General features: G+C 43.5%; 1 protein-coding gene across 1 annotated transcript in view; it reads right to left on the reverse strand.

The window, feature by feature from the left end:
* Window positions 1–9,809, reverse strand: part of RFC5 (replication factor C subunit 5) — an 11,059-nt gene extending 1,250 nt beyond the window's left edge. Inside the window, exons 1-10 of the mRNA XM_008515459.2 lie at window positions 9,602–9,809; window positions 7,980–8,044; window positions 7,582–7,718; window positions 6,036–6,115; window positions 5,280–5,353; window positions 3,923–4,082; window positions 3,110–3,191; window positions 2,578–2,707; window positions 1,884–1,961; window positions 757–811 (exon numbers count right to left, since the gene is read on the reverse strand). Coding sequence (XP_008513681.2) covers window positions 757–811; window positions 1,884–1,961; window positions 2,578–2,707; window positions 3,110–3,191; window positions 3,923–4,082; window positions 5,280–5,353; window positions 6,036–6,115; window positions 7,582–7,718; window positions 7,980–8,044; window positions 9,602–9,780 — 1,040 coding nt within the window. The 5' untranslated portion in view covers window positions 9,781–9,809. The remainder of the gene's footprint in view (window positions 1–756; window positions 812–1,883; window positions 1,962–2,577; window positions 2,708–3,109; window positions 3,192–3,922; window positions 4,083–5,279; window positions 5,354–6,035; window positions 6,116–7,581; window positions 7,719–7,979; window positions 8,045–9,601) is intronic.
* Between the last annotated feature and the right edge of the window lie 11,108 nt (window positions 9,810–20,917).

Below are 20,917 nucleotides of genomic sequence, written 5' to 3' on the forward strand. Positions count from 1 at the left end.
GAATTTATGTGATTAAGGATTATTTCTTTATCCACAAAATGCATTAAGAGAAGAATCATAATTAAGATTTCTTTCCTCTGAATTCACTGGGAAGTTTGGTTGACATATCTGTGGTTCTGTGGTCTAGTCAGTAAAGCAGGACATTGGCAATTCATCTTGACACCTTTTAAGTGCCCAGCCATTGAAAACAAAATCCTCATGTTCACAACGTGACCTAATTTGTGCATGTGAAGGCCAATGACAGCAAATTAGAGTTGGCCTATGTTGATGTCTATTTTGAACCCAATGCTTTGTCTACTTAAATGATAGCTGCCAGCTTCACCGGGGGCTAATAACTGTGGTTACTGACCCAGGCAAAGTGGGAAATTGAATTTATGTTTACTTTCCCCCCAATATGCTTTAGCATGCCAAAATGCCTTAATAACAGCAGGATGACTGGTCATCCCCAAATGACATAGATGTCTGAACTGAAGCAGGCCTCCCAAATAACAAGAGCATTTCCAGAACCAATGTGGAGCCCAAGCCTTTGAGGTCTTTATCCCAAGTATATAACTGAGCTGTACCCTGCTTGTGTTTATTCATATGTTCTTTAAGCAACTCACACTCTTCCCCATGTATCATTCAATAATACCACCTAAAACTTAGATTATACCATATATGAATGATTTAAAAAGGTTGAAACCAAGCAGGTAGAAACAACAAACACCAAAGGGATAACAGCAGGAAAAGAATGAAAACTGGGAAATAAATACTCACTCGATGTCTGCCATTTTGGTCAATAAATGTATTCGAACTGAAGTTGGAAAGTCAACTGGGGGAAAAATGAAATCAAATGAGTGAGGTCTGTCACTCCCTACTATTAAAATCACACAAGACAAGTATGAGTTGAAACATCAAATAGATAACACTAAACTTCTCTTGAGGCCTCAGATCACTAGATACCACACCTCTAATGAAGTAAAAAGTGTATACGTTTTCATAGTTTATCCACTCCATTTTGTGATTCTTCATGGTATAGCCAAAAAGAAAAGCAGCAGATTCCAAAGTGATCATGAGAAGACAGAAGCATTACCAAGACTGCTCTTTGAACAAATGATAGCTCTACAAGCTAACTTGAAAGCTGAGTTCTCACCGTCCTAGTTTTAAAAACAACTGATTTTTAAAAGTCAATTCATGCTCAGATTGCACAAAGTGCAGAGCCCGGTTTGGGCCGACCATGTTCTCGGGCAGAAGCAAACATGCCAGCCAGCCAGGAAGAGGCCTGTAAAGGCACTGTCAGAACCAACATTCATGGGCCCGGCAGTCTCTGTCTGCAGTTGGCTGTTGTGGAGGGAAGAGCTGCTCCAAAAGGCTGCGCCAAAGATCACAGGGGGGCTTGAGAAAATACCGATGCCCATTCCCCCCAAAAGGCCCACTTAATTGGTCTGGGGTGACTCCTAGGTGCTGCAAGGTTGGGAACTGATTCTTTGTCTAGAAGATATGAGCAAGTGTGGAACTTCAGATGGTTTACTTAAGACTGCTGCGCTTTACAGGAAGACAGGCCTTTCTCCCCCTCCCCTTTTGGGAAAAATACTCTGTTAGAAATGTGAATTAAAATATACTACTTATTGCTATAAAATACAAACCCTCGGTGGAAATAAAGTTAGCTTTCAGGAGTTTCCACTCTCCCCAGCAGTTCTAAAGGTTAAAAGAGTATTTTTGGAACAAAGTTTTAAATAGCAGCAAGACAAAACTAAAAATGAGGGGTCAGGTTCATACTTCCTCTTCATTCCTGTATTTTTGCTTCAAAAATGAAGCCACATGCTCCCTGTCTAACCAGCCGTTACCCCAAAGCACATCACCCTCTCCACAGCTGCTAACCCAGGGAAGAGTGTGGAAGTTACCTCTGTGCACGAACAAGTGTATCTCTGTCAGGATATCATGTAATGCCAAGCCCTTGAGAGTTTTCAACTCTGTAATATCTAGAGAGGAGCAGTTAAGGCAAAGGGAACAAGTTCCAGAACAAACACAGTGCAGAGAATGTTGAATCCACACCCCGGTGAGTGACTTCCAAAAGTAGGGCTTTTAGTCCCAGCGCAGCTGTTGCTCTTTTTCCATTTGAAGCTGCACATGTTGGACCCCAATTCTTATTTTTCTTATGTTTTCATCTTCAATAAGGGCTTTCAACCTTCAATAAGGTTTATCTCTGTCTAGCAGAGAACACAGCCACATGCATTCCCAAAAAAGGCTTCATATCATTCCCCTAGCTTTTAATTTCACGGTAAAACAAGAGTAATACTGACCACTTGAAAACGGTTGCATCTTCCATCCCCAGGTCTAACTGCTGCTCTCCCATCTGTGAGTGAAGCAGCTTCAAGCCGCCCCCAGGTCAGAGCCCTTCAGGAAGAACTCTGGGGTGTTAAGACAAGTCCTCACTCCATCCGCAGACATCGTGCTCCCACCACAAGCTGACCAGAGTCACACGCAGCCAACTGTCTTTCACCAGAAGGGTACGGGTGTGGCTGCAGCCTGAGCAATGGGACCAAGTTCTGGTCTCAGGCACTTACTGCGCCCTCGGCAGGACACAAGAAAGGATACTTCTGTAGGCTGTGGTGAAATCTTGATTCAACATCCAGTCCAGAATGTTGGCGATGTCTGACTTGAGCGGGTGCCCTGTGCAGGTGTAGACAGTCTCCTCTGTCACCTTCCCAAAGGCCATATTGGTGCTCTGTGCAGACAGGGGGAGAATCACAGTGGCTGTTCAGAGCAGCCGCCAAACTGCAGGCTGGTCAGGAGGAAACCGCTGAGGCAGCGAGGTTGCAAGGGCACAGGACGGCTCAAACCTCGTATTTTTTACACCGGTAAGAATTGGCCTCATCAGAGTACGCCACTGTTTGTTGACCACATTACAGCTGCACAATCATTCCCTATCTTTCCCTTGTTTGCAACAAATTACTTTTTCAATTAATCAAAACGCAAAGGTGGGGGAAATCTTTGGCGCATTATGAGACCAAAGTCTTACCAGTTCTAGATTTCTGAGTTTACAGATTGGTTGTACTGTTGCTTATGTCTTTCTTTAAAAACTATTCCGAAGCAATGACTCTGAGATTTGCTGCAAATAGTACTGTACCTGCAAAATGTTCAGGGCCCTTCGCATATCTCCACTGGAGAGAGTTACAAGTGCTTTCATCCCATCTTCACTTATAGCAACTCTGAAAGGAAACAGGCAGAAGGGACATAGAGGCCCCTGAGAGCACAGGCATTCACCCAGGGAACAAGATGGCCTGGAGTGATTAAGGCTTTGAAACAATGAAAGAAAGAAAGGAAAGGAAGGAGTTAACAATCCTCTCCTGCTCGCCAGGATCTAGAATTCCTTCTGGTTTTTAGGGATGTGGGCTTCACATTAGTAGTCACAGCCCACTCAAAATCTAGACAGACCCTTATTTTAGGCCCAAGCATTGCTATGTTGAACGACCAGTTCTAAATTCTGTTCTCTGGAAAGGGCACTGGTGAGATCTGCGATCAGAGCCAAAGCACCCCCTTTGAGATAAGCAGCAGCTTGGGTGGGCTACTTGCTTGGCATCTGATTACACAGAATGCAATGTCTCAGAACCTTCCCTTCTAGTCAAAAAAGCCAAGAGGCATCTTAGCAGAAGGGACTTGGCAGCCTGTAGTCTCCAATGACAAAAGAAGAGTAGGAGGCAACTGAGACAGCTTCCAGGGAGGAGGATGGAAGCAAGAGAAGAACCAAATGATTGTTATGAAGAGCGTCTGGGAGATACTGGAGAAAATGACAGCAGCTAACAGACCCTGGTGCTGGGCACTCTGCTAAGTCACTTACAAACACGGCTTTAAATGGAAACCCGCCGGCCATCCCAGAGCCCTGCTTACACCACACTCAATCCCCGAGACACTCCTCTTTCCTGCTTTTCAATATACTTACTTCTCTTCTTCTACAACATGCTGAAGGCGGGGGACCATGAGTTCTGGAGTGAGGGGACCAAATCGGAACCTTGTACATCGGGACTGCAAGGCTGGGATGATCTTTGACAGATAGTTACAGATGAGGCAAAATCTGGTATTTTCAGTAAATTTCTCAATCACTGGCAAGGGAAAAGAAAACCACCTCATGTCCATTCTGATATCTCAAGGGACAGAGAAGCCTGAACTTTTCTATGGTCCCACAGAGGGTACAGGAAAAGAATTCAAGAATGCAAACAGTGGGGATGCTACTATAACGAGAGGGTGTCACCAGTGTGGTCAAGACTAGAAATCAGCCACTCTCCTTTCAAAAGCTGACAAGTCACTTCCACGGATTTTACAAAACGCACCCTTTTTCAAGAGTTGCCATGATTCTGGCGCTCCTACCATTCCATTGCATTAAGATATGAACTCCAGTATTCCTGCCCTTTTGCATAAAATTCTGTTCGCAGGTTGATGATGCTTCATCTTCTATGGGGCGGGGAGGGGAGTGGCTTCTTGCAGACTTTCCAGTGGACCTTGTCTTGAAGCCTCAGAGCATTCGAGGGAGCAACAACTCCAATTCAGAGATGCTTATGACAGCAGTCTCATTTTGTAGGTACCCAGTGTTCTCGCATGGGGATCTGCCCAGACTGACAGTCACTCCACAAAACAAGATGCCAAAGAAAGGCTGCCAAAGCTTTTGGACCAGAAGATATTCTAACTGTCCTCCTCTTCTTAAACGTGGGCTGCAATCCACTCCTTCCCACCCCGAACTCCTAAAGGCCATTCTCTCCTAGCTGATTACCTCAGAATCAGGAATGGCCTTTCAAAGAAACTAACCGCACCAGGCCCCTTGAGACAGTCAAGTGACAGGATACCCTCCCTTCCCTGCCAAATCCCTCACTTGGCAAGTAGGGAAGTCATGTCAGCTTTCTGACTGTCACTAAATTCCCAGTATTATTTTCCTGGCTATTTTGTATCTAAGGGTACGAACGGCAAAAAGGTCTATTGAGCAGTTTAGGAATGAAAGACTTTCCATAACCTCCCATCAACCATGAAATTGAACCCAGCAGAAAAGGATGACACACCAGTGTCTGGTCACACCTAAAAGTCCCAACAGGGCTATGTCCTTAAGCTACTGAAAGGGGGAACCCTGATACAAAGCTATTTTGTCTAGATCATCAGGTGGGGTACCCAGAGAAAGGTACACAGACTTCTCTGGGCCAGAAGATGAACGAAAACGGAAAACCAGCCACATCACAGCTCATGCCAAAGTTCCTAATTCTCCCACCGAAGCGCTGATCAGCTAACACACCGTACCTGGCAGCTCTTCTTACCTCTCCTCAAGGCATTCTGGGCGTCCTGAGTCATGGCGTCAGCTTCATCCAAGATCACTAGTTTAAAGCCTTTCCTGAGAAAAAAAATGGCACCATCTAAAGATTTCTTCAATCTCACTCCAACTTCCAGGCACAAATCTGCATCTTCACATTTGTGCCACCAGGCCCTGTTTCATAAAGTCCATATCTCCTACAACTTTGACCAAAGCAAACATCTGCGGTCACACAGAGAGGACATATCCCATCACTCCTTCAACTCTCACAGGGAACTGAGACCTAACTTCTGTATGTTTTTACGTTGTATCCTCTGGCACCTTCATCTTCCTTCTGCATAGTATCCTATTACTCTAGCGCGGCTTCTTTCCACCACCTTCACTCATGCCTGTCTTTTCATCTTTTTCTTTCCCTTTTTTTTTTTTTTAAACCACCATCCTAGTTATCTGTCCCAATCTCAATTTGTTTTTGTTTAAATTCAAACCAGCTCATCCAGTCTTAGGATGTAATCAGGCCTCAGTTAACTGATAAGATGAAGTTAATGCTTCCCCAAAGAATTTGCTAATATAGGCTTAGATAATATCTTATTTCAATATTTATATTTTAATATTTCTTACTACCATCCCTGCAATTTATTTCTTTTTCATGGCTGCTTTTGACAAAGTTATTTTTTTTTACCTTTACAAACTGGCAAAAGGGAGGATTAAAAAAATTAAGCTGATCAACATCTCTAGGGAGAGAAATTAGGCAAATAATTCTTACTTAAATATTGTCCTTGTGCTAGCAAAGCTCAGGATTGGTCCCCGAACGATATCTATTCCTCGGTCATCTGAAGCATTCAGCTAAATGTGGGAGAAAGAAGCCAGAATAAATAAAAAACACGTTGGTGTGCTATCTACGTATTAATGTATCTTTTCACCAATCCAGCTTAGCAAGATAGGTCTCTAGGTTTAATGACAGCTAACAGATAATCATTATTAAAAAAAAAAAAACAACAAGATCACAACTATATATAAAACTCACAACTCACTAGATCATTCATTACATAACATTCTGGAAGACAAATGACTTTTTTCCTCCCCCTTTTGAGAACAATCACTGAGGAATATTTGAGGAATCATTAACTGGCCTGGTCACACTGAATAGCACCTCTGGCATGAGCAGAATGATGCTAACTTTAGCTACCACAACCCGGAGCAACCTGGAAGTTACCAAGTTTTTAAGACATTGAAGTAAGAATGTTGGTGGCAGCAAGATTCTAAGACCTATATCAAAAAAATAAGTTATCGGGCTGGCCCCAGGCCAAGTGGTTAAGTTTGTATGCTCTGCTTTGGCAGTCCATGGTTTCGCTGGTTCGGATCCTGGGCGCAGACATGGCACCGCTAGTCAGGCCACGCTGAGGGGGCGTCCGACATGCCACAACTAGAAGGACCCACAACTAAAAAAATATATACAACTATCTACTGGGGGGATTTAGGGAGAAAAAGCAGAAAAAAACGACTGGCAACCGTTGTTAGCTCAGGTGCCAATCTAAAAAAGAAAAGTTAAACTTTTTTTCTTGCCATAGATAGTATTTAGAATTTTGTGATTTAAGTATATCAGTTGAGGTCCCAGAAGGAAACACATGGCATACTCAAATCCAGTAATTTGTAGAAAATTAAAGGAAGCGGTATTTGAAAAGGTCTGGTGGGGTGTGGGGAAACCACCATGGATATGCAATAGCTCAGGGACTACTGGGGCCCATTCCCACCCCCAGGTGTTACAGGGTTAGGGGTGGGATTGCTATTGGCACCTGGAGAGGGCTGTGTGATGTGCCCTGCAGGTGGGGATGCTGCCAGCCTATGGTAACCCCCAGGGCAGGACCAGGCATTAATCTCCTTCCTTGACCCCTGCCAGGGCCTCTACTGGCCAAACCCAACCAGGACCCAGAGGGCAAGGGAGCTTGTAGTCAATACGGCTCGGCCTTCTGAGGCAAGAACAGGGTGGAGCCATGTGGAGAAGCTATCTGGAGGGGCATACGGGAGACAGCCAGCAACTGAGGGACCACCAAAGGTTTGGGCAAAAGTTGGCAACAGCAAAAAATAATAATAATAATAATACCACCTAACCCTTCAACTGCCCTCTAGCTAATGCCAATCCAGACCAAAATGACGATTATAGAAAAAAGTGAATTGAAATATCTTATTTTATGTCTGCTTCTTTCCCAACTGCCAGCAGGGCAACTTACTTTTAAAGTGAAACAAAACTAGCAGAACTAAAAGTAAGAGACTGGAGTCCTTCACAGACTAAGAATAATCCTCCTATTTACCTCCAAGACCATGGAGCCGAATTCCTTATCTTTGTACAGCTGTTTAGCACAGGCGAGGATGGTGGATGTCTTTCCTGTCCCCGGAGGACCATAGAGAAGCAGGTGCGGCAGGCGGTCTTCACTGATAAATTTTTGAACTGAGGATTGGGAAGAAAAAGAGACACCTTGAGTCTCTGAGAGTTGCCTCATTCACTGTGGGCCCTTGAGTCGGGCTGAATGCCCTTCAGCCCTGTGTTCAAATCAGATGCAGGAAGGAAAAATCCCAAGGACTCAATTCTTAAAGCCACATAAAGCTCAATCCAATTCTTCAGAGTCATTACTCAGTAGAGACAACATCACCAGGAAATGTATACAGGTCCTTCGACTAGGATAACAGCAGCTGACACCTGGATACTTACTGGTACTCAAAATGTCCTGATGAGAAATGAGATCATTCAGTGTCTGTGGCCGGTACTTTTCAACCCTAAAATACAATTTAGCATGGATTACAACATATATAAATGCAAGAACATTTTGTCATGTGCAAAAGAATCCTTTCACGTCCTCACTAAAAGGGGAAGAGAAACAAAACCCTTTAAATTTGAATTTAAACCACCGGTTCTCAACCAGGGGTGATTCCGTCCTCCAGGGAACATCTGGCGATATATAGAGACGTTTTCTGTTATTACAGCTGGGTGGAGGGTGCTCCTGGCATATAGTGGGTAGGCCCCAGGGACACTGCTAAACATCCAATAATGCACAAGACAGGCCCCATGCCCTCCCCCTTCCCAAAGTATCTGGCCCAAAATGTCAATAATTTCTAATTTCACCTTTCCAGCCATCTGCCTATAATCTCAACCTGGTTGGGCACCTCTTATTTCAAAGTGAATTCAAAATTGAACTCGTACCCAAATATATATCAACAGATGAATGGATAGTGGTATATCCATACCATGGAATATTATTTGGCAATAAAAGGAAATGAACTGCTGATACACGCTACAACATGGAAGAACCGTGAAAACACTGCTGCGTGAAAGGAGCCAGGTACAAAGGTCATATATTATATGATTCCATTTATATGAAATGTCCAGAATAGGCAAATGCATAGATAGAAAGCAGATTAGTGGGTGCCGGGAGGGGCTGAGGGAGGAGGGAACGCGGAGTTACTGTCAACGGGTATGGAGTTTCCCTTCGGGCTGATAAAAATTTTGGAATTAGATAGTGGGGTGGTTGCACAACTTTATGCCACGGAATCATACACTTTAAAATGGTTACAACTGTAACCTGTATGTTAAGTGTTTTAGTCAGGATAAAAACAAACTGAACTTGTTCTTAGACAAGAACAACTTGGAGTTTTCTGAAAGCAAGCCAAATCCCATCAAAGTCTTTAAAGCATCTCTCCGACAGTCGTGGGAGTAGGACGGTTGAGTGCCAGCTGTGAATCCAGACCACCTGGGTTCAAACCCAAGCCCATTTTCCACCTCTGCATCTCAGGCAGGTCATTTAACCTTTAGGACGCAGTTTCCCCACATGTAAAATTGAAATAATAACAGTACCCACCTCCCACGGTCTTTGTAAAGACCTAACAGGGTGACCACTAATCTAATAGAAAGTCGTTTAAACTAAAGTTACCTACGGAGAATTACTATTATTAACATCACTATTTTAGTTAGGAATTTGACCAATAATCGCATCCAAGATTTCTGGTAAGAGGGAAGAACATTTTGGCACAGAGGGCAATGCAATGTCAGAAGACGCGGGACCGAACCCTTGTGCTGTCACCCAGGTGCGTGAGAAAGCCGCTTTCCTCTGCGTGCAAAAGGAATCGGTGGGTGCGGGGAACGTGGCGAAAGTCCCAAAGAGAACGGAGGGGGACTGGGGCGTCGGGGGTGTCAAGGCGAATCTCTGTGGCTCCGCCCAGGCCGCAGGTCCGGGGGCGGCGGGGCGAGGTCAGCCGGGGCCGCGCCACTTGCCCACCTCGGCCACCGCCTCCCCGCGCGGCCCAGCCCCTTCCCCGCGGCAGCCGGCCTCCTCCTACCAGGGCAGGTTCCTGATCTTGGCCGTCGTCGCGGACTGCTGCTGCTCGGGGGCGGAGGTCTCCATGAAGAGGAGACGAAGGTGATCGGGTCCGCTGGGGTCGTCACGTCCCCCCAAGGGCCTGCTCAACGACCAGCGTAACCCAGTGCGGGTACCCTTGCACTTAGAGTTCGCGCGCATACGCAACTCTCGCGAGACTTAGCCGCCTGCTTCCGACTTCCTCCCTCGGTCCCGCCCCCTTGCCTTTGCTAAGGCGCAGGTTGCCAGGTTACCGGAGGCGCCTGCAGCCACTATTCTCCCGCGCTGCCCTTCTAGCCAGCAGCGCCACCTCTCTCCCGCGCCAGCGGGACTCCCCAGCCCGGGGAGACGGGGAGAGGCAAGGTGACCCCCTATGTGTAACTGGAAAGGGCTAGTTAGCAAGCACAGAGGACAGGCTCCCTATGATCTGAAGGGAGACTCGGTATCAAAATCCTAGTGTTTTTTTCTGAGATGAGGGGATTATGGACCACTTTTATTTTCTTCTATTTTGCTAGTCTGTGTTTCCCAGCAATGAGTGTGTATTACATCCATAATAAAGTTTGTTTGTTTGTTTTAACATGCTGGGAAAGACAACAGTACTGGGGAGGAGATGAGGCTGGCCCGGGGTCAGAAGCGTTCTGATTCCGAAGTAGCAGCTCCTTGCATCTTATGACATCGCTGTCACCTGCTTTAGGAACAGAGAAGTGGGACAGTGGACAAATACCTCATGGCAGTTATGGCTTTCACCCCAGCCCCTGCCTGGGGACCCAGAAGAAGGAGGTGAGATGTGGCTTGTGGTACGACGATGCCCTGCTCTCTGCTTCCCGCCAGGCCGACTCTAATCCTGGTTGATCAGATCCTCACATGCCACTTTTTCCCCTTGGCCTTGGGCAGGTGCTTGTCTCCTCATCCAATAACATCTACTCCAAGATGGTTGCAAGGATTAAAGGAAATAACATATCTGAAGCATGCAGCACATTGCCACCTTACTCTCTCCTTCGCTTCTAACACTCATCTCCACTGTTCTTGTTTCAAATGTTCCTTCTCAAAAAAAATCTAAAGAATTGGCTGGTATGACTATGCCTGTGAAGGTTAATTTTATGTGTCAACTTGACTGGGCTAAATGATGCCCAGAGAGCTGGTAAAACATTATTTTTGGGGTGTGTCTCTGAGGGTCTTTCTGGAAGACACTGGCATTTGAACGGGTAGACTGAGTAGAGAAGATCACCCTCATCAATGCCCATGGGCACCATCCAAGCTATTGTGGGCCTGAACAGAACAGGAGGCGGAGGAAGGGTGAATTTGCTCTCTTTTTGAGCTGGGACATCCATCTTCTCCCGCCTTTGAACATCAGACATCTGAACTCTTGATTCTCAGGCGTTTGGGTTCAGACTGAATTACACCACCAGCTTTCCTGCGTCTTCAGCTTGCAGATGGCAGATCGTGGGACGCCTCGCCCTCCATAATCCTGTGAGCCAATTCCTATGATATAGATGTACATTATACAAATATGAATATATGAAAGATAGAAAAATATATTTAAAATACAAAGTATATATTTATTACATAAATATATTATTAATATATAATATGTATTTTTGTATAATATATAATATAAAAACATATTTTTAAATCTACATAAATATAAGTATAAATATAAATTTTGTATAGATATTCTATTGGTTCTATTTCTCTGGAGAACTCTAACTAAAAATGCCCTAACCTGGGCTTTATTCAACTACCATGTAAGAGCCGTCGTGCTAGGGGGTCTTTGCATTAGAAACATGATGCCACCAGCTCCTTGAGCCGGAAGATGCGAGCAAGACTGGACCGAGTTCTCATACAACTCTGTGCGCACCTGCTGTTCCGTTTGCTGGGGATGCAGAATTCTTCTGTGGGACATTATATTATACATTTCCAAGTTCAGGCTTTGTGTGTCTCCCCCGTGGATTGTAAGCTCATTGAGGGGCGGGGCTTTGATTCACCAATGTACTCCTGGTGCCTGGAATAGTGCCTGGCTCCGAGGAAGCACTCAATAATTCTTCCATGAATGAATGATAATAGCTAATATTCATTAGGCAGTTACTATGTGCCAGACACTGTTCTAAGTACTTTACATTTATTAGACTCACTCACTTGTTGCGATAGTTCCAAGCTATATCATTGGCCTCATTTCATAGATATGTTAAGTAACTTGCCCACATTCTGACTTGGTGTAAGGGGCAGAACGGAATCTTACCAAGACAGTGTGATTCTATAGCCCAAGCTCTTAGCCACTGTGCTAGTGTGGTCCTTGGACCAGCAGCAGCAGCAGCAGCCCCTGGGACATTTATTAGACATGTTAATTATTCTTCTCCCTACCCCAAACCCCTTGAATCTGAAACTCTGGGGGTGGGCCCAGCCATCTGTGTTCTAACAAGCCCTGCAGGGGATTCTGATGCGCTCAAGTTGGAGAACCACTGCCCTACCCTCTCCTGCTTCTCAGTCCTTGAGCTCCACATGACTTCACTTTCTAAGAAAAAAGGATGCTCACATGCATATTCTGGAAAAACAAAGGTGTCCTTTAAAATGACATTTGTATGGGTGTGGTTTTATTTGTTTCTGTTTTTGCTATTAATTGAAGGTATAGTCCTTTGGGTAAGTTACTTAATATCTCTTTGGACCTCAGTATTGGCATTTCTAAAATGGGCAGGGGTAGGGGGCTGGACTAGAGAGAGGGATGACATTAAAAGCACTTGAGGATTTTAAAAAATTCCAATGCCAGAAGTCCAGCCAAACCAATTACATTTGGCCTCTAGGGTGGGACTGGGAATTGGCGTTTTAAAAAGCTTCTCAAGTGATTCTAACATTCCGCGAAAGCTGTACTGCCCTAGACTAAGCCAATCACAGCAACCCTAGTCCCCTGATTGGCTTAAAGGGTGAGCATGTGACCCAGTTCTGCCCAATGAGATGTAAGAGGAAGTAGGGGTGGGAGGGAAGGTGCCTCCGGGATACTTTTCTCATTACTTTGCTGATCCTTGTGCTAGATGGTCTTTAGCTTCTCTCCAGCTGCCATAATTCTATCACTTTAAAGAGACAGAGAGAACGTCTGCAGTTACAAGCGCACATGTCTCTGAGTAGCCTGGAAGTTAATATATAAAGGAAGAGGGTTCGGTGGAAATTATGCCCTGCCTCAAGGGGGCGGAGTTTGTAGGTGGCAGATTTAAGCGGAAAAGGAATGTAGCAACAAAATATTAGCTAACTCATAATCAATAGGCAAGCTGGAGAACCCGGCTTGGAAAATGGGACAAAGACATGCCGTGGAACTGAATCCATGGTCAGAAGTACTCCATGGAAACAAGCCAGCAGGGAAACTGCTGCCGCTGTGACCGACCTTGGGTTGCTACTGAAAGCACTGGCCATGGAAACTGGACGTTGCTTTCATCATTTCTACCGCCAGAAAGAGTTCACCAATTCTCTCCTGTACTGGATTCTTCCTAAAACTAGCGCTCCATTAAAAGTCTGGGGAGACGTGCCGAATTGGCCAAGCCTGGGTCGCATGCTAGTGAGTATCGCATCTATAGCTTCAATGGTGGGAAATGACATCTTCCTCCCATCAAAACTTGTGAACTGGGGGCATCCCTGAACATGGCACCGGGGTTCAGATCCTGGCGCCGGAAGGATCACAAAGGACCGCTACAACAGTATTCAATCATAAGGGACAGCAGCCAAATGTGGCCAGATCTTCTGATTTCTCAAGACAAACCAGAAATTTGAATTTTTGTGTGAAATTCCTGTATGTTAAACAATGGCAACTAATTAAAAAAACTGCTGGCCAAGCAAAACCACTGTGGGACCACTTTCTGACTTGATTTTTCAAGGACAAATCATCAGGCAAAAAGATGTAATAATTCCGTCTTATCCTCATCTTCTGCCTGGATTTTAGCCCTTCTGGAGGATTAAGGACAAATCAAGCTGGTATCGCCTTGTGACTTGTGACATTGATGAGCACAGGCACAAACTTTTCTTATATAATCAGAACCAGATTTGGAAATGCTTTAATAAAACATCGGGTCCTGAAGATGGCAGGATCAGAGGTTACAGGCAAAATTACTAACAAAAGGCATTTGCTCTTAAAATTGAATTAGGGAAAGGGAGCCCTGGATTTTATGACTCTCAGCTTTGGAACAAACTTGGCTTTGGACACGGCACTTACTGCCTTAGTTTATTTTTAAGACTTGTTCTTATGAGAGAATGGATGTGAGGCTATCTTTGGAAGATGCTGGCAGGAGAAAATCAAACTGGGTCTTTCTCCTGAATGTGTTGATACTGGTGAAATCATGTTTAAATGAAGAGCAAGGACTTGAAGGAGGAAAAAAAAATCTCAAAGGGCAGTTTGAAGAGGGTGTTTGAGGGGAAGGGCCATGTTCTCTGACAGCCACAGCAAAATCACTGACGATAAGGAAGTTCAATCTTTTGAGGCACTTGTCCCCTTCAACGACTTTCTCTTGTCAGAAGCCCCAAAAATGCCCCACGTTAGGGCTTAGGGAAATCCACTCATCATCCCCTCACATTTGTTGATGAAATAACTCACGAATGGTTACTTATCGATTCTTGAATCTGACTCTCTTTAAGTTTCAGATTGAAAGCCTAGCTCAATTGAATTGGCTCCGTGACACTTGGGCTCGAAAAATTTCACGTCTTCATTTTTCTAAATTAAATATATCTGGCTCAAGGTCCTCCACCGTTCCTTCTTCAAGCCAAGATAGTTTGGAAACTCAGTCTATTGGGGTTGGCAGTTGGGTTCCTTCCCTTCTGTAGGGTCATTCAAGAAGCCCAAATGCTTGTGGGGAAATAGGCCAGAAAACTTGGGGAAGGGCTTTTAGTCTTCAGTTCTTTCTGTATCTGTGGGAGAAGATGCTCTTTGTCCAGACTGAAATGATCCCTGTGAAGATGGGCAACTCTGTTGATAATAGTGTCTTTCTCCTCAGTGTATAACTCAGACACCCAGAAATGTTGTCATTGCTCTCAGTGCCACAAAGCTTGAGGTCCCCTCCATCCAAGTTCTTCCACCTACTCCTCCTCACCCCTACTACTCAAAGTGACGTCCAGGGTCCAATAGTTTCAACGCTACTTGGGACCTTGTTAGAAACGCAGAGTCTCTGGACCCACTCCAGACCTCCTGAATCAGAATTGCATTTTAACAAGGTCTCCAGGCAATTTGTGTGCACATTGCTGTTGATAAGCCCTAGATACTACATGATGTATCTCTACCCCGCCATCTTGCTCCTCACTGCTGTTCTGCATCTCTGGTGTGCAATTCTTGAGGGAGCTGGGCCTCTCAACACTCCTACCTCCTCCCATCTAAGGGCCTAGCCTTGTGATAATTCAACTCCAAGTCCCAAAGTTCCTGGGCATCCAGCTCCCCTCAGCCAGGCAAACCCAACACCCCAGGACTCTGAGGCTAAATTGCTTGGGGGGAATAAAACCCCTTAGTCTTTCGTGAGGAGTCTACAGCAGAAAATAAGTCTAGTTAATTTCTCAATCACATTCTTCTGTCACATTAATAATAGGCCCTCCAGGCTGGTAAAATTAAAAAAAATATTTCTTCTTCTACAATCTTTCCTGATTCTGTCTACTTTGAGTCCAGCATAATTGCCCTGGGCTAGAATCTCTAGGGTCATCGTGATTAAAAAAAGAGAAAAAGGTGTTAATAAGGAGGTGATGGAAGTGTGGTTACATTATCCTCGCTCTGTCTGGCATTGGTCCAGCCGTGGACCACACTGCCTTGGGGTTTGTGAGACTGAAAATGCAGAGGTGAAAAAGCAGTTGGGTGTGTACCTGTTGTATAACTGTGTGCAGAACAAGGACACTGCTTACCTCCCCCCCCACATCGTAGTAGTGACCCTGAGGGATGTAAGGAAGTGAGAAATAGATCTTAATATTGGCAAAAGACTGTAGATTCAATTCGAGGATGAATAGTAATAAGAAAATGCAAATTACTATCATTATTTACGTGGCATGGCAGAGTTACACAACACTTTATTATACAGTAGATGCTACACAAAGAATAGCTATTTATAGACATTTCATCCCATTCCTCCAATCCCCCTAAACTCCTCTTTCAAAGCATTTGGCCCAAGTTCAATGGTAATCTGATAAAAAATATGTATATTTTATTTTTTATCTATTTATTTTTAAAGATTTTATTTATTTTTCCTTTTTCTCCCCAAAGCCCCCCAGTACATGGTTGTATATTCTTCATTGTGGGTCCTTCTAGTTGTGGCATGTGGGATGCTGCCTCAGCGTGGTTTGATGAGCAGTGCCATGTCCGCGTCCAGGATTCGAACCAACGAAATACTGGGCCGCCTGCAGTGGAGTGCGCGAACTTAACCACTCAGCCACGGGGCCAGCCCCCAAAATATGTATATTTTAAATAAAAGTACTGCTGAAAAGTAGAGCAAGAGAGTAGTACAGAAAATTGAAGAGCCAAGGATGCCCCAAGTCAAAATGGAGGAGAATTTTTAAATTTGAGGATATTTTAAATGTTTCAAAGATATAGATGGTCAAAAAATATTTTTATAAAGTCTTTCAACTTAAGAGAAATTGTATTTTTTAATCCTACTTTTTTTAATTAAGGTCATACTAGTTTATAACATTCTGAAATTTCATTTGTACAATATTACTTGTCAGTCATGATACATATGTGCCCCTCCACCCCTTCTGCTCACCCCCAAGCCTCTTCCCTTCTGGTAACCACTAAACTGTTAAGAGAAAGTGTATTTTTTTAAAAGGGATTCACCTTAGAATTAAATTCCAAACTGAAGAGTTGGCAGATGTTCAGGAAATTAAAATATCTGGCATATTCATTAATATGAAGATTGTTCATTAATATGAAGATTGCTCATTAATATGAAGATTGGACAAGACACAGGAACTTCTGTCTTGAAAAAGTTTTGAAATTTAACGGCCATTTAAAGTACAGCTTTAAAAAAAATTTAACAAAAGCAAATTTCTTTCTTAAAGAGGTATCTAATTAAAGTTTCCTGAGTCTCATGGGAGTAAGTTATCTTATATCCTCTGCTTTCATTGTTTTCTTAATTTAAAGGGTATTGGACAAAAACAACATATTCAACATGTCATATCTTGGCACATGTCAACTGGAACTGGCTTGTTCAATATGGGTTATCTTCAGTTTGTGCCAATTAATTAACTTGAAATGTCTTCTTAATGCTAAATTCAAATAAGTTCTTGGTTTTGATACAACTTCTAATTTTCTTCTGTTGCTCAGGTGATTTGAAATTATAATTGAGAATAAATTTTGCAAAATTAACACATAAAAGGGCATCACTGGAAACGTTTTCCATTGCATAATTCAAAATGCCATGGAAGTGGTTGGCGTATTTGGATAGTCATGGAACTTAATTCCATACATACATATTTCAAAATTACCCATCTGCTTAACACCAGGGAGGGTTTCAATGATAAGATCTTGGTGTACCCGGTTGTGGAGAACTTGCTGTGATAAAATTTGCAAAATCAAAATCATGTTATTTCTTTAAAAACAATTAGTGGGATTAGAAAGTTATTCTAAGCCTGCAATATGGTATTATCAGAACAAGAAAACAGACAATTCATTCATGTCTCCCCACACTCCTAAGTGACAACGAGGGAGAAGATACACAGAGTCATGAACTAAAGGTCATCCCCCAGATCCTAAGCACTAGGTGAATTTAGCTTAAGCTTTAATGTTAATAAAGTGAGACGGCACCTTCTCACTTGAAATTTAAGTGCTGAAAAATAACAGTGACCTTCAAACTGCCCTAAATATATACTTCGACATCTTCAGTCCAGTACTAGAAACTCTCCTGATACTAGTACTAAACTAGAGTTAATAAACTTCCCCCTTTGGTTTCTTGCAACTTTATAGAACAGGTGCCATTTCTTTATTTGGGTAAACAGACTGCGGTAGATTGTCTGCAAAGATGGCCGCCAACAATTCCTCTCAGCCCTGTGGGCGCTTGCAGCTCCTCCCCTCAAGAGGTGGAGTCTATTTCCTCACTCCTTGAAGGCTGGCCTTTGACTTGCTTTGACCAACACACAGTGTGGTGGAAACGCTATTCCGGGACATCCAAGCTGAGGCCTGGAAGTTTCCACTTTTAACGAGAGGGGATACCGTCTTCCCTATCCAGAAGCCCAGGCTATCCTGCTGGAGAAAGAGGCCAAAGGAGGGGACTGCAGGAACTCAGCTGGACCCAGACTTGAGGGAGTCCAGCCAATGCCACAACAAAAGAGGCCCAGCTGTCCTATGCACTCCCCAGTCATCCAAGCCATTCCAGCTGAAGAGCCCGCCCTGTGAGGAGGTCATCTCCGATCCTCCAGCCTCACGTGAAGCCACCCCAGCCAACACCACGTGGAACACAGATGGACTGCCCCTGTGACCCTGCTGGAGTTCCTGACCCACAGACTCAGGAGCAAATAAAACGATCGTCACTTTAAGCCATTAGATTTAGGTGTGGTCTGTTATGCTGCAGTAGATAACTGATACTGTGACAATTTTCTCCATCTTTAAAACGGAGATTTACCAACTCTTAAAACTTTTTGGAGGTTGATAGGAAAAACCAGGTAGAATATTCATTAATCAAAGCTGACATAACTAAGGGAATTTTTAAAGAGTCCTTTTGGAAAAGCTTTATGGCTGTGCTTATAAACTTTCTTAGTTGCTGATGTTTCTGTCATGGGGAGTGATTTATTTATAAGTTGGTTAATGTGTAACCTTGCCTGTAGCAATGACAAAAGTAGTTCCTTCAATACTTGTCTGATTTTCACTTGGTATTGTGTAAATGAGAAATTCTGAGAAAGCTGTAAGGATGAACAGTATTACAAACAGGACCCTCTCCCATAGCATTCCTGGGCTGCAAATGTTGTCTGTATAAAAGTGCATTTGATATGCTTGTGTATCAATAGAAATATTTATATAAATATATTCCTGGACCTAAGACCTAAAGAAATGTATCTAGGTCTAAAAAAAAGCTTTAAGCAATTTAGAATTTTCATTCAAATTCTAAATATGACTTGCATTACTAGGACTAAAACTTTAAGACTTAGCCACCCAGGGTTGCCCAGTTTGACAGCCTTTGACAGTGTTATGTATGGAAACATTGCTTGCAGTTTTGTCAACCTCAAGACTTTTTTATCTGCAAGATTGAAATAGATTTTTTTTAAAGACAAGAGCATTTAAATTAGCAGGTGACATATAGATCAAATATTAGTTAAATTTAGTGCCTGTTCACAAGAAAATTACACAAAAGGATAGTTAGGAAAGGAGAATAAAAAGAACCAGTAATGAGAGCCAAATACTAAGGGAAAAAAAGAGTAGTTTATACATGAGAAATTATTAGCATAAGGCATTTTGTTCTGTAATGTAACTGTTGTAAATGTAAGATAAGAGAATAGGAGAAAAGTGGTAAATGTACAGAAAATAAGAGGAGAACAAAGTGACTTTAAAAAAACAGATTCATGTACACAGAATGAGGGAAAGATTCAACAACTAGTCTCCTGGATTTCCATTTTGGCAATATTTTGGACTAGATAATCTAAAAACTTTCCCACATTTAATAGTCATCTATCTAGCGCTGGATAAAATATAACCATGCCAGGAAATGGGAATGACCCTCAGGAGTCAGAGAAAGAGAGTGTGAAAGGATGGTCTGTGGGAGCAGGGGAGGAGTTCGGGTTGTCAAGGTCCCAAAGGACAGGGAGGAAAGCCGTGGGGGAATTAGAACTGTGGCCTCCATACAAACGAGGACTGTCAAAGAGCTACACCCTTAGGGAAGGGGGTGGAGGGACTAGAAAAATCTGTCCAGCCAGCACAGGGAGATAATATGCTTGTCTGTCTTATTCTGGGCCCTGGGTGGGAAAGAAATGCCCCCTTTGAATTTGTCGTAACAAGACCATACTCATAGGTTTGGGGTTCAAATTTACACCATGGGGAAACCCCAAGCCAAGAAATGAGCTAAACCTAGTCTCTGAAAGGACAAACCTTCAGCCTAGATGTATCGGATTCCCACAAATAAAGATCTACTCCTTCAAAATTACAAAACACACAAAGAACAATCCACCATTGGCAAGAGACAATGGCAACAATACGCAACAAGCTCAAATCCTAATTGATAATTAGATTATTAAAGAATCGATTTAAAATAAGGTGGTTTTACAATGATTAAAGCCACAGATAAATTAATAAACACGAGAAAAGAACAGCTCTTAAAATAGATAAGGTACTTTTGAAAAAGAAACTAGGACGCCTTTATTTTGGTAAGCGATTTTTCTCTTTTTTATCGTTGTCAGTGGAACCAAATATTCAACATGAGACTGCACCTACGCGTTTGTGTATTAACTAGAAGCAGTGAAATTTCCCCATGAGTCATTCATTATCACTCATTCAGCAAACACTTACTGACTCCTGCAATGTGCCTCCAACTGTGCTATGCCCTGGGGGTACAGCAGGTAAAAGAGACAGACCCTCCAGTGGGGCAGAGAGAATTGCAGACAGACAGGCATTATTAATTACTAGCACAAGGCAGGTACCCAGGTAAGGAAAGTAAAGGAAGACCCAGGCTGGGGGATGCTGAGGAGGACCCTAAGGAAGTCGTGTTTCAGCGAGACTTGAAGATGAGTAGAATTTAGCCTGGTGATGAGGGAGTAGAGAAAGCTGTCTAGGCGGAGAATAGAGGACACTGCAAGGCCTGCATTCTGGACAGGCTGATGCCTTCGAGAGTCTGCAAAAAGACCACTAAGGCAGAATGAAGAATGCCACTGCGGGTGTGGGATGTGTGTAGACAGTCACCACACACGGCTGAATAGCTCTCAGGGTCAGATTCTGAAAACCCTGGTATGCCAGGCCAAGAGGGTCAGATTTGGACTTACCCTGCAGGCAGTGGGAAAACTGAGGAGAGGCGAGATCATGAAACTTATGCTTTGGAAAGGTCATTCTGAGGACGAGGTCCCAGATGGTTTAGTAAAAAGTAGGCCTGTCACTCCTTAGGCTTGTTGTAACCAGGACTTGAGCTGCAGAAGGAAGTTCCAATCCTGCCAGTTTTGGGGGAAAATCCTTCAAACACTTTTGCTGAGCCTCAATAGGGGAATGAAATTAACAGGAAGCAAGCTTGCAATATATCCACTGTGCATTCCTAACTGGAAAACCAAGCATAGGAATAATACATAGAACATGCACCTATTCTTAAAAAGCAGAAACAAAACCTAAAATCACCCCTGTTTGTGTGTGTGCTCATAGTAAAAATAGATATTAACGTAAAAA

The sequence above is a fragment of the Equus przewalskii genome, chromosome 7 (assembly GCF_037783145.1).
Source record: "Equus przewalskii isolate Varuska chromosome 7, EquPr2, whole genome shotgun sequence".
In the NCBI taxonomy this organism is placed as follows: domain Eukaryota; kingdom Metazoa; phylum Chordata; class Mammalia; order Perissodactyla; family Equidae; genus Equus; species Equus przewalskii.